The 13,206-nt window shown below is 42.5% G+C and overlaps 1 protein-coding gene across 3 annotated transcripts in view; it reads left to right on the plus strand.

Moving 5' to 3' along the window:
- The window catches only part of LOC119852107 (interferon regulatory factor 4), a 122,773-nt gene that overhangs the window by 31,936 nt on the left and 77,631 nt on the right, over positions 1-13,206 (plus strand). For all 3 annotated transcript variants that reach the window (XM_038392449.2, XM_043508390.1, XM_043508391.1), the window contains exon 4: positions 3,725-3,774. In XM_038392449.2, coding sequence (XP_038248377.1) covers positions 3,725-3,774 — 50 coding nt within the window. The remainder of the gene's footprint in view (positions 1-3,724; positions 3,775-13,206) is intronic.

Raw genomic sequence — 13,206 nt, forward strand, 5'->3', positions numbered from 1 at the left:
TCATGTAATTAAAATTAATGCTTTTGATTCTAAGATTTTTTTTAAACTATCTAGGATCAAAATCTGATTATGGGGTGGGATTTTAAAAAGTTGGCCAGTGCTGTTCTAACTGTGCTCCAGTTGAAGTCATTGGGAGTTTTACTGTTGATTTCAGTGGGACAGAGAGAGGCCAACACTGAGCATTTTTGAGATTCTACCCATAATTGTCATTTTCCTGTTGGAGGAGGGGGGGATTTCCTGGGAGGCCTGGCAGGGGAGTTCATTAGCACCACCTTCCAAAATGCTTCAAGATGGCACACATTGGTAAAGCACAGAATTCCAGAACCTTTGTGTTGAATGGCCCTGTTAATCTGACTAAACTTCTGATCTTGCAAGGCAATACACTCAGTGGGAGGTGCTCGTCTCCTGTTGACTTTATTGGGTTGTACCTCCCAGGATCAGGCCTTGGAGGAGCTATTTAGCACAATATGTGGTCTCTTGTAGGCTAGTTTCATGCTTACGTGTGGTTCTGTGGTAGCTGTGAATTCACGTCACTCTTGGCATCACGCAGAATGGGAATCAGCCATCTGTGACAGAAAAGAACACTGTGTGCTCTAAAACTGATAGTACTACTTCTTTTAAAGTGAACATTTTCTGAAAGCCCCTCTTAGTTCAGCTCTTGGAAGCATTCAGCATGTGTGATAACTGCTGAAATCAGTGGGAATACTTAAATGAGCATGGGATGCAGCATTGGGACTTTAATTGCATGATACGATGCTGGCCTCAATATGTTTTCTCCTCTCTCCCTTCTCCCCCTCCCCCCTTTTCATTCCTGTGTTCTGCCTTGTTGAAGGGTAGCTAATGAGTACTGGGCTTCTGGTACTGAATTGTCCAAAGGAGAAAAGAGCATTTAATATGACCTGAAAACGTAAATTGCCAAGCTTCAGCAAACGTAGGGCCTAATTCTATAAAATTTACTCATCTGAGCAATCCTCTTAGCTTCAAAGGTAAAGCTTCCTAGTGAATACCACTGTGTAAGGAGGTAATGATACCAGCTCTATATTGTAGCATTGTCTAGTCTAGAGAAATCAATCCGTGATATTAGCAATCTATTGTTTTATATGCAGATTGTTCTACCACTAGTTGAGTGCATCTCCGCTAGCCATCTTGACTCTGTAAGGTTTATTATCCTTGCATCCACACTAGGGATGCTTTGCCCTGATTCAAGTGGGGGTGGCTGTCATGTTCGACAGTTTTCATTTTTTGACAGATATCAGAGTTGCCATTTAGCTGGCAAGCCTCCATTGTTCACCAGCTGAATCTTTCTCTTCCCCACCCCCAACTATGTTTTGTCATGCCCACACAACTCTCCCCACATTACCTTCCAGAAATATTACCAGCTCCCACTCTGCAGGACCTCAGCTGAGATTATGCTTGCTCTCACTGTAAACCCCTCTTCAAATGTTCCCCTCTCCCTAAGCCATGATTTCCCCCAGCTATGCCTTCCACACTTCCAATAATCCCCACACTCTGGCTGTGCCACTTATTCAGTGAATCATTGACAATTCACCAGTATATTCTGTGACACACTTCAGGTGGGAATAAATTGACAATCCACAGGTGATTAAAGGGCTAGGAAGAGGTTGGAAAGTGATAGTGGAGTGGCTGTGAAGAATGCATTGGTTTGCTCTGACGTACCACCTCTGGTTCTTCAGATTGAGAACTTAACTGTTGCACCATCAGTGGTTTGTTGGCCCAGGTGTGGAGTAGTCAGAGGTTGGGTTGGAGATCATGGCCTGGGGAGAGGTTTATATCTGAGGAGGTCATGATGAGCCTGATCACTATCTGAGATCCTGGAGATGTTCTAAAGAGGGAAGTAACTAGGTATATTTAAAACTAGTATGGTTTCAGAGTAGCAGCCGTGTTAGTCTGTATTGGCAAAAAGAAAAGGAGTACTTGTGGCACCTTAAATTTTTTTTAGTCTCTAAGGTACCACAAGTACTCCTTTTTTTTTTATGCTCGTATGGAGTACTAACTTCTATTGTCATCACTCTTTTTGTTACTTATCTATTGCTTTGTCACTTTATTGTCCAAGCTCATTTTTAAACTTGTTTGTGGCCCTTTGTAAAACACTCCTGAAAAGGCATTGCCTACTTGACTTTTCAGATTAGAGTTCTTCTAAGAATATATATTGCGGTTCCTTATTTTAGTACATAATTCATTACACTAATAGCTGACTAATAAAGTGAGGACTTCTTATTGGAAGATATGCCTGAGTTTAAAGTCATCGCTTTCAAAAAATAACCGATTTCTCTTCCAAAATGCCCTCCTTTTTGTTTGTGTTGCTAAATACATAAGGGAAAAACAACTGAATGTGGCATTCTGCATGAGAAGTAGTTTTCCACAAATTTCATTTTCAGCCTTCATTTTGACAAAGTCAGAATGGTATAAGATGTGACTAGTTTCCAATGAAACATAACAAGAATAACAGTTTAAGATGATGAATATAACAAGTTTTATACCTTTCTAATAAAGATGCTGCCATTTAAAGAATTCACTTAAGGATCTAAACATGACTAAGCTGTCTATTTCTTAGTGACAAAACATTTTGTGAAAACAACTTTAAGTCTGTATGCAATGGTGTTGTAACCACATCGGTCCCAGAATATTAGAGCAGTGGTTCTCAAATTTTGTACTGATGACCCCTTTCACGTAGCAAGCCTCTGAATGCGACCCCCACTTAGAAGTTAAAAACACTTTTTAAAAAAACATTTAACACTATATTATAAATGCTGGAGGCAAAGCAGCATTTAGGGTGGAGGCTGACAGCTCATGCTGCCCCCCCCCCGTATAATAACCTTGTGATCCCCTGAGAGTCCCAACCCCCAGTTTGAGAATCCCCGTATAAGAGAGAGATGGTGGGTGGGTTCATCACATAAGAATGGTCATAGTAGGTCAGACCAAAGGTCCATCTAGCCCAGTAGCCTGTCTTCTGACAGAGGCCAATGCCAGATGCTTCAATGGAAATTAACAGAACAGGCAATTATCGAGCGATTCAGCCCCTGTTCTCCAGTCCCAGTATCTGGCAATCGGAGGCTTAGGGACCCCCAAGCATGAGGTTGCATTCCTGACCGTCTTGGCTAATAGCCGTTGATGGAGCTATCCTCCTTGAACGTATCTAATTCTTTTTTTGAACCCAGTTATACTTTTGGCCTTCACAACATCCCTGGCAATGAGTTCCACAGGTTGACTGTGCATAGTGTGAAGAAGTACTTTCTTGTGTTTGTTTTAAACCTGCTGCCTAGTAATTTAATTGGGTGACCCTCTGGTTCTTGTGTTATGTGAAGGGGTAAACAACACTTCCTTATTCACTTCCTCCACACCATTCATGATTTTATAGACCTCTCTCAAATCAGTCCCTTAGTTATCTCTTTTCCAAGCTGAACCGTCCCAGCCTTTTTAATCTCTCCTCATATGGATGCTTACACAGAGCTGAAGAAGAGCTCTGGATAAGCTTGTCTCTCACCAACAGAAGTTGGTCCAATAAAAGATATTACTGTACCCACCTTGTCTTTTTTTAAATCTGGGCAGATGAGGCAAAATCTGCAGCTACTTGCAATACTACAACTCTTTCATAATCAATGGAGCTGCACAACTACTAGAGCAGAATTTGCCCATTGATCTGTGACCATTTATGCTTCTGTCCTAATGTCGTGTTCTCATTCCTGTTTACTACTTTATACAGGGAGTGAAATATCTGTGCATTCCTGCTGCCGATTCACCCTCGCAGAATTTGTAAGTTTGGGGTTTTTTTAATTCAGTACTAATGCTTGTTTTGAAATATGTTGAAGAACCTGATTCTGATCTCTGAGCGATTTTACACCAATGCAGGTTTAAATCTGTTGGTTTAGGGGGAATTACTCCTGATTTATATTGAGGTAACAGAAGAATAGCCACCCCTCCCCCATTTTTTTTTAAAATGCTTTCCTACTTGGCATGTCTGCTTTGCTACCAAGAATATCCAGAGTTGTTATAATTAAGGCAAAATTTTTGGAAGGGATATTAAACGTTGTGCTTCATGGCTGGTCTGTTGCAAAGTTAGGTCAGTTTAACTAGATTCCTCCAGGACTATGAAAAAATTAAGGCCTTGTGTGATGTAATTAAACCAGCCTAAGCCCTGGCGTACACTCTGCTAGGTTGATGGAAAAATTGTTCTGTTGACCTAGCAACCACCTCTCTGAGAGCTGACTTTTAATACAATGATGGAAAAACAGCACCACAGCAGTGCAGCTGCAGCTCTGCAGCTGTGTCACTGTAGCATTTCTGGTAGAGAGATAGCCTTAGCCAATCGCTACATTTTGGAGACCGGGAGGAGACCTATGTGGGGTGCAGATTATGGCACGTCTTCCTACTGTAGGGTTCTTACACCTTCCTCCAAATCATCTGGTCCTAGCTACTGCTGAAACAGTGTACTGGATTAGGCCCGATTCAGTATGTCAGTTCCTATGGTCTTATGCTTCTTGTAATAGGAATGTATCTATGTGAAGCTGCTGCTTTAATTTTTTTTATTTTATTTAACTATCTACTGTCCATGTAACTGTCCTGAAAGTTAGTTGAGCTGACGCTAGGTTTAACATTCCAAATCTTTGAATTGATGGTATGTAGGAAATCATGATCTTGAGGTAATCAAAACATATTTCATAAGAATACTTGGATGGCGACCAACTCTGTCTTCTAGTGCTCACTGTTTATGTTGAGGAGAGGTGGGGGGGAGGGGGGTTTCTGCCACTTCCTGCTAACTAGTTATGCAGAGAAACTGAAGTAGTTGAAAGGGCCTGGTACCTACGGAAGGAAATGCAGCACTGCTTTTTCTCTCAGATCAGAGTAATATTCCGGCTGATGCTTTCAGTGGATATTTTTAGAGTATTTTGTTTCTCATACCTTGAAGCGATTCCAACATGACACTTGATATTTCTTAATTGTTCTTTTCACTCTTTTCAACGGCATGTTTTCTGCAATTATAAAAATCAATTTAACACAATTTTGTGTAGTAAGAACATAGACCATGAGCCTGTTTTTTCCCATCAGAGCTGCAGGGCACCCTCAAATGCAACTGTAGTAAATGAGCTGCTTGTTCTCAGTGCCTCTAAAAATCAGACCGAGTGTATTACTCACTTAAAAATAATAGTAGCCCATATGCTATTAAGTGGGAATCCAGGTTAGAGAACAGAATAGGATTTTCAGAACTAAGACAGTGGATATGGAAGCAATTTTTTGCATTGTTTTGTGGGAGGGTTGGAAAAATTGTGGAGGTTCATTTTATTTCCTTTAGGAAGGAAGCACTTTAAGAAATTACAGAGGCCATATTTGCATTATTTGGGTCGTCATTAATGGTTTGTCAGTAATTGGAGATCCACTGGGTAGTTGTGAAAATGTTTGTTTGCAAATCTGCCATCTGTGTTTAGAAATCTGGACCAATTTGTGACTAGAAAGAGGACACAATTTCCAGCAAATGTTAATTACACATGCAATGCAACCAGCCCTAGTCATTGCATGCCAAGGAAATACATTGAAAAGCATTCAAAAGTAATTAGCTTTCTGGCACTGTACCAAGACTCTTAAAGCATTAATAAGATAAGATATTTGCATGAGTATTGTTTCTGTTATGCTGCAAGCATATACGATTCTTGCTTCTGTATCAGATGGTTGCAAACAAATTTGGTACTTCTGATATTGATACATTTGATCACTTAAAAGAAAACTTGATGAGTAACTGACTTTTCTTTTTTCTTTATACTATGGAAAACTTCAAGTATAATGCACAGTGTCTCTAAATACTGATGGTACTTGCTTTTAATATAAAAACTTCATAAGGTCAAAAGAAGCTTGTTTTATTCAGGTCATAAGAATGTAATATGATCTTATCAAACACTGTTTAAAAGTATAGGGTGTTTATCAGTTTGAGGGGGGGCCCTGGGGAAAGAAGGGATCTGTCTCTGACTTCTTTGTGTCTCTCCCCTTCTCAAAGAGACTGACAGCTGCAGAGGAAAACAATAGCATCGCATATAAAGTGCTTTTACCTAGTGATTGCTGCCGAGTGAAATTGACTAGGATCACATAAGATGCTTGTTTGTGTTACTCAGCAGCTCGCTTTTCAGGTAAAGTTCTTCTGAGGTGGTGGTACTACTTTTCCACAGCTGCTGGTGTTTGTCAAAGGGGACCGATTTGATGCATGGTCAGAGTGGATCTTGGGACTGTGGAGTTGCTAACTTAAGTTCACATTAACTATTTTCCTCACGGAAATTTTTTTCAATACGTATAATATACATGATGCACTTACAGTAAGCATATTAAGGGCTCTCCTGTATCTGAGAGAAATCAATTCCCAATAAAATACAACAGTGAAAACAGAATACGCTCACATTCTTTGAAACGGTGTGAAGATTCAGTTGTTCTAGCATTTTCTGCTCCTGCTTAGAATTTGAATTAAGCAATTATTGAGACGTAGGTCATTTCCTGGGAGTTTAATGTGAGTTTGGCCTCTGCCGTGGGAATTTGGCCTCAGGCCATTAACTTCTGCTGGTCACTGATTTCTCTGACAATGCCTTCTCCTAAGGAACTTGCTACTCTAAAATTAATTCTGTAGAAATTAAATATATATTCCTCACTCCATCTTATTTCTGTACCGTGTGTTTCTAGGGAATTAATACCCAGTTATGCTAGCCTATATAGGGTGGCCATATTTCCCAAAGGGAAAACAGGACACCATGGGACGCTGGCTCAAGCTCCCCACAGCCACTTGCCCAAGGCTGCTGCTGGCCCCTCCCCCATGGGGATGGCCCCAGCTGTTCACCCAAGCCCTCCCCCACCCCCCTCATGCAGGACTATCACTGGTCATTCAAACCCTGCCTCCCCCCTGCACAGGGCTGTCAACTCTGCTTATGTTTCTCCTCACCGCACCCTGCTTTTTATTTAAAAAAAAAAAAAAGCATTTGTCCTGTTTGCTCTTGCCAGCTGATCAGGGCTAATAAAAGGGACTGTCCTTGTGAAAATGGGATATCTGGTAATCCTGAGTCTATTGGGCTTCATGGTTGCCTTTTGAACCCTTCCTTTTGGCTTAGACTTATTACAGCCAGTCTGTCTGATAGTGCTACAGTAGCAAAATGCCAAAGAATCATTCAAAAGTTCTAAGTAGTTCTTAGTCCTTGACTATTACAGGTTGAATTGCTGAAGAGACAATACCACTACATTTCTTTCCCTACTGATGCTTTTTTCAACCCTAATGCATTTCTGAAAGCTCAGCTAAACACTGAAGTGTAGAGCTGACATGGAAAATCCCTCATTTAATTTGTATCAGATTACCCTTTTTATTAAAACATGATTGGAGAGACTGTTCACTGCTTTACTTTGTGGGATGTGCCCAGTGATGATATAAAGAAGCTGCAGTTCATAATATTAAGTTGGCAAGAGAAGTGTGAAAGTTGGATGTTGTACAATACATTGTCTTTACACTGAATTGTCAGTCCAGTGCATAGATTGTTAATCAGGACACTTGTATTATCTTTTATGTAGCAAATATTGATTTCCCATTTCACTGTTAACATAGAATAATTTGCTATTCAAGGGGTGAACATAAACCAGTACCGGATTGAGCTGGCAGATTGCTTGAAACAATAGCTCCAAGAGGTGTGAACTGCCCCATTGATCAGAGTCGGGGCTCCATGATTCAACAAACTGGCAATGAATTCAACAGGTGTGACTGCATTAGGATTTCCCTTCTAACTTTTATGAAACTTGAACAAGACAATCACGGGGTGAATACTACCACACGTCTAAATTTGATGCTGTAACAAGTAAACTGGCTGCACTGTGACTCAGCAAATTAAATGACATATCTGGAAAATGGGGGGAGGGGGAAGACAGGGGTAAGCAGGATGAGGCTGGGGCTACAGCTGGGGGTGGGTCTGGGACCAGGAACTGAGCCTCAGCCAGAGCCAGGGCTGTGCGCGGATCCATGGCTGGGCCATGGTAAGGGACTGAGGCTGGGGAGCTGAGAATGGAGCGGGTCTGGGTGTTGCTCCCTCCCCGCCCCCTGTGAGGGCTGGTCCGGGCCCCGCTGCAACCCACCGAATGTTCCTCTGTGCCCCTAGAGCACGTCCCACAGTTTGGGGATGGTCTGATCTAGTTTAACTCTCTTGTACTGCAGATTAAGCCCATTACTTCATGTGCCACTTCAGTGGACAGGGAGAACAATTGATCATGGTGCTTTTTATAATAGCTCCTTAGCATATTTGAAGACTTATTAGGTCCTCAGTCGTCTTTTCTCAACATTAAACATATCTATTTTTTAACCTTTCTTCATAGGCCATTTTTTCTAAACCTTTTATCATTTTTGTGGCTCTCCTCTGGGTTTTCTTCAGTTTGTCCACATCTTTCCTAAAGTGTGGTGTCCAGAATTGGACAGGGTACTCAAGCTGAGGCCTTACCAGCACTGAGTAGAGTGGAACAATTACCTCCCCTAAGACACTCCTGTTAATACACCCCACAATATTAGCCTTTTTGCAATGGCATCACATTGTTGACTCCCATTCAATTTGTGATCCACTATAACTCCCCAGCTCCTTTCCAGCCATACTACCACCTAAGCAGGTATTCCCCCATTTTATAGTTGTACATTTGATTTTTCTTTCCTAAGTTTAGTACTTTGCACTTGTCTTTATTGAATTTCATTTTATGGATTTCAGATCAAATCTCTAATTTGTCAAGTTTGTTTGAATACTAATCACCTCCCAGCTTGGTGTCATCCACAGATTTTATAAACATACTTGTAGCAAAGCGACAACTCACCGGTGTGGCGCCTCCTGCTCGTTATCCTGGGAATTAGCTCTCTTCCAGCATATGGCGCGCCCTCTGCAGGCCGGTGTCTCACCTGTCGCTGGCCCCCATGTCCCTCCTGGACTCCGGTGCCCCTTTACCTCTGGGTTCTGGCCCCAGCAGTAACCCACTGTCTGTCTGGGTCTCCTCTCCCAGGGGAGCCCCCAACCCTCTATCCCCACCTTGCCTCTGTGGCTACTGCCAGTCCTCATCTAGCCCCAGCTCACTGCGGCAGACTGCAGTCTGTAATGGCCACTCATCATTGGCAAGGGGTTAGGACCTGCTGCCTTTGCCTATTCTCAGGCTGTATCTCTGCAGCCCCAGTACCTCTGTAGGCCTTCATAAAACTGGGGTTTTACCAGACTGGAGCTCCCCAGCTCCCTTGCCCTATTCCCCAGCACTGCTCCAGTGCAGGTACCTTCCTCTCAGATAGCAAGCCCTTCTCCCTCCAGGGCTGGAGAGAGACTCCTTTGCCTTCTGGCCCTGCAGCCCTTTTTATAGGGCCCAGCCTGGCCCTGATTTGGCTGCCTCTCAGCCTCTCCTTATTGGTTCTCAGTCCCAGCCCTCTCCAAGGGCTGGCTTTTAACCCTTCCAGGGCTGGAGTGAGGTGACCACCCCGCTACAATACTCTTCACTCCATTATTCAAGTCATTAAAGATATTGAATAGTTCCAGACACAGGACTGATCCCTGCAGGACCTCCTTATACATGCCCTTCCAGGTTGAAAGAGAACCATTGATGACTATTCTTTGAGTTTCAGAGTAGCAGCTGTGTTAGTCTGTATTTGCAAAAAGTAAAGGAGTACTTGTGGTATCTTAGAGTCTCTAAGGTGCCACAAGTACTCCTTTTCTTTTATTCTTTGAATGAGGTCTTTCAACCTCAGTTGTACACGTACTTTATAGTAATTTCACTGAGACCACATTTCCCTAGTTTGCTTATGAGAATGTAGGACTTCATCAAAAGCCTTACTGAAGTCCAGCTATATCAGACTGCTTTGTCTCTATCTATGATGCCAGTAACCTTGGCAAAGAAGGAAGTTTAGTTTGTTTGTGACACATTCATGCTGGCTATTCCTTATAACCCTGTTATTCTCTAGGTGCTTACAAATGGCTTGTTTAATAATTTGTTTCAGTATCTTTCCAGGTATAGAAGTTAGGCTGATTGGTCTATAATTACCCAGGTCCTCTTTGTTGCCCCCTTTTAAAGATAGATACTAGTTTGCCTTTCTCAGATTCTCCTCGTCCTCATGCGTCCTCCATGAGTTCTGAAAGATAATTGCTAACAGTTCTGAGATTGCTTCTGAGGTGCCCTAAGGTGCATCAGGCCTTTCATCAGGCCCAGCCAACTTGAATACATCTAACTTATTTAAATATTCTTTAACCTGATCTTTCCCTATTTTTAGCTCGCCTTCCTTCACCCTCATTGTTAATGTTAATTCTGTTGAGTATCTGGTCAATATTAGCCTTTTTAGTGAGGGCTAAAGCACAAGAGGAATTAAACACCTCAGCTTTCTTGATGTCATCAGTTATTAGTTCTTTTCCATTAAGTAGAGGACCTATATTGTTCTGTCTTTTTCTCTTACTCCTAATGTACTTAAAGAACCTCCTCTTATTGCCTTTTATGTACCTTGCTATGTGTAACTCATCTGGTGCCTTAGCCTTTCTGATTTTTTCCCTACATGCTTGTACTGTTCTTTTGTACTTTTCCTTAGTGGTTTGTCCATGTTTCCACTTTTTCACATCATTAAGCCTACAAAACTCATTAAGGAAAGTGCTCTTGATGGAGTCCTATTGGCCTCTGACTATTCTTTCTATTTATTTCCTTCACATCAGGATAATTTGAAATTGTGCCTTTTAATATTGTCGTCTTGAGAAACTGCCAGCTCTCCCAAACTCCTTTTTCCCTTAGATCTCCTTCCCATGGGACCTTACCCCTACCATTTCTCTGAGTGCTTTTTGAAATCCCATTGTCCTTATTCTGCTGCTCTCACTCTTTCCTTTTCTTAGAATAATGAAATCTGTTGTTTCATTATCACATTCACCCAAATTGCCTCCCACCTTCAGATTTACAACCAATTCCTCTCTATTTGTCAGAATCAAGTAAAAAAAAAAATGGCTGTCCCCTAGTTATTTCCTCCACTTTTTAAAACAAAAAGTTGTCCCCAATACATTCCAAGAACATACTAGAAATTTTGTTTTGCTGTATTACTCTTCCAACAGATATCTAGTTTAGTTAAAGTCCCCATTACTACCAGGTCTTGTTTTGGATATTTCTATTATTTGTTCTAGAAATGTCTCATCCACCTCCTCTTCCTGATTTAATGGTCTATAATAGACAATTACCATGTCACCCACCCCCGCTTTTTTTTCCCTGCCTTTTGTCGTTGCCCAAAGACTTTTAGCTGGTCTATCTCTCACCTCCTTCTGGACCTCAGAACAAGTATATATATTCTTGATGTATAAAGCAATACCTCCCCCTCTTTTTTTCCCTGCCTGCTCTCCTGAGCAAGCTATACCCATCTATACCAGTCATGAGATTTATCCCACCAAGTCTCTGTGATGTCAGTTAAATCATAATACAGCTTATGTATGAATTCTTCCATTCTTCCTGTTCATTCCCCTTACTCCTTGCATTTGCGTACAGACATCTAATATTTTGAGCAGATTCCCCCACTAATTTCCTTCTTACTGCGTCTCTGACCCTATTGTAGCTTTCCATCCCGCCCCCCTCCCCAACAGCTAGTCCTCTATTAAGGTTGCCTTTTTTGCTTTTGTGTGCTTTTGTCTCCTTTGAACCCAGTTTAAAGCCCTCCTCGCTAGGTTGGTGAGTCAGCTCATGAAGATACTCTTCCATTCTTGGTCCAGTTGGCCCTGTCTCTTCCATCCAGGAACTGCATCCCATAGTCAAGAAAACCAAAGCCCTCCTATCAACACCATGTGCACAACAATGCCTTTATCTCTAAGATGCTTGTATCTCTGCCTTGGTCGTTCCCCTCAGCTGGGAGGATGGACGAGAACGCAACCCAAGTCCCTGACTCCTTCACCCTCGCTCCCAGAGTCCTGTAGTTACTGCTGATCTGCTCAGGGTCATACCTGGCAGTATCATGAGTGCCACATGGGGATGAGCAACGTAGGGTAGTGATTGGAAGGATGTGTGAGCCTCTGCAACTGCAGCACGCTTCCTGGGACATCAGGTTAGCGGATAGTTGCCTCCATTCCCTTTAGAAGGGAGTCCCTGGCCTATGCCGCCTCAGCTTGGGTGTGGTGGCTGTGAGCTTCCCAGCCTTGGAGACTCTCCTCAGCCACTGGAGTCTGCTCCTCGCCTCTTGTTGCCAATATAGCATATTGGCTCTTGACCACAGGGTGGAGCACTGTCTACTAGCTGAAGTGGCCAGCAGCCAGTCTCCTCCCCATAGAGCAGCTGGTTCTCCTTCCTTCTCTGGTGCTGCTGTAATCTATTGTTGGCTCTCATCCTCCATCCCAGATGTTCCATGTGCATCCTGTCGATGAAGTCCTTGTGCTCCTGGATGCTACACAGATGATCCGCCACCTCCTCCTGCAGCTCTCTTACCTGCTTTCTGAGAGAGACACATCTCTCATGCTGGATGGTTTCCCCCTACCTGGCTTTCATTGGTGGGGACAGGCAGGCTGCATTCACAGCAAGTTTAGACCAGGATGTGGGTGAAAAACTCCAGGGTTAGGGGGCCTGTCTGTTGAAGGCTCCCATAGGCGCAGACAGGGGAAGAGCTAGTAGTGTTGGTGACAGTTTTCCTCCCATTGTGGATTCTTCCTTCTCTTAACTTGCAGGTAACTCTAGAAGAGTGCCTCTTCAGCTATCTTCTCCAATACTTTCTTCCTCGTTTGTTTGTTTTTGTTTTTTTTCTCCTGAACTAATCCCTGTGCATTAGAGGACTGAGTCGCATGGAATGTCTTGTATGATTTAGAATGAACTACTCCAGGAATTAGTCATTTAGTTGACCCTCAAGCAGGATGGGTGTCTAGCAAGATACTAATTCCCCAAACAATATACTAGTGTGCAATTCAACCAATTTCCATTGGGTCAGTAAAATCCCCCCCACTCCATTCTTCTTAATCTGGCAGATTTTGCAGAAGTATTGTTGCAGCATGCTCACTGTTCTGATCTGGGGGATTGTACCAAAGCGTTTTCTAGCTCTCAAACTCACCAATGTAACTAAGCCAATCCAAACCCATGCATGATCAATCTTTTTTTATTTTTGTTCTTATTTTGGTTTGATTTAACCATGTACCTCAGCGACTTAAACTAAGCCAAAATAAACCTGAATAGGTGTCCACATGACCTTTTGCACCAGTTTAACTACATTGGTTTAAAATC

Source organism: Dermochelys coriacea, chromosome 2, assembly GCF_009764565.3.
Source record: "Dermochelys coriacea isolate rDerCor1 chromosome 2, rDerCor1.pri.v4, whole genome shotgun sequence".
Classification (NCBI taxonomy): domain Eukaryota; kingdom Metazoa; phylum Chordata; order Testudines; family Dermochelyidae; genus Dermochelys; species Dermochelys coriacea.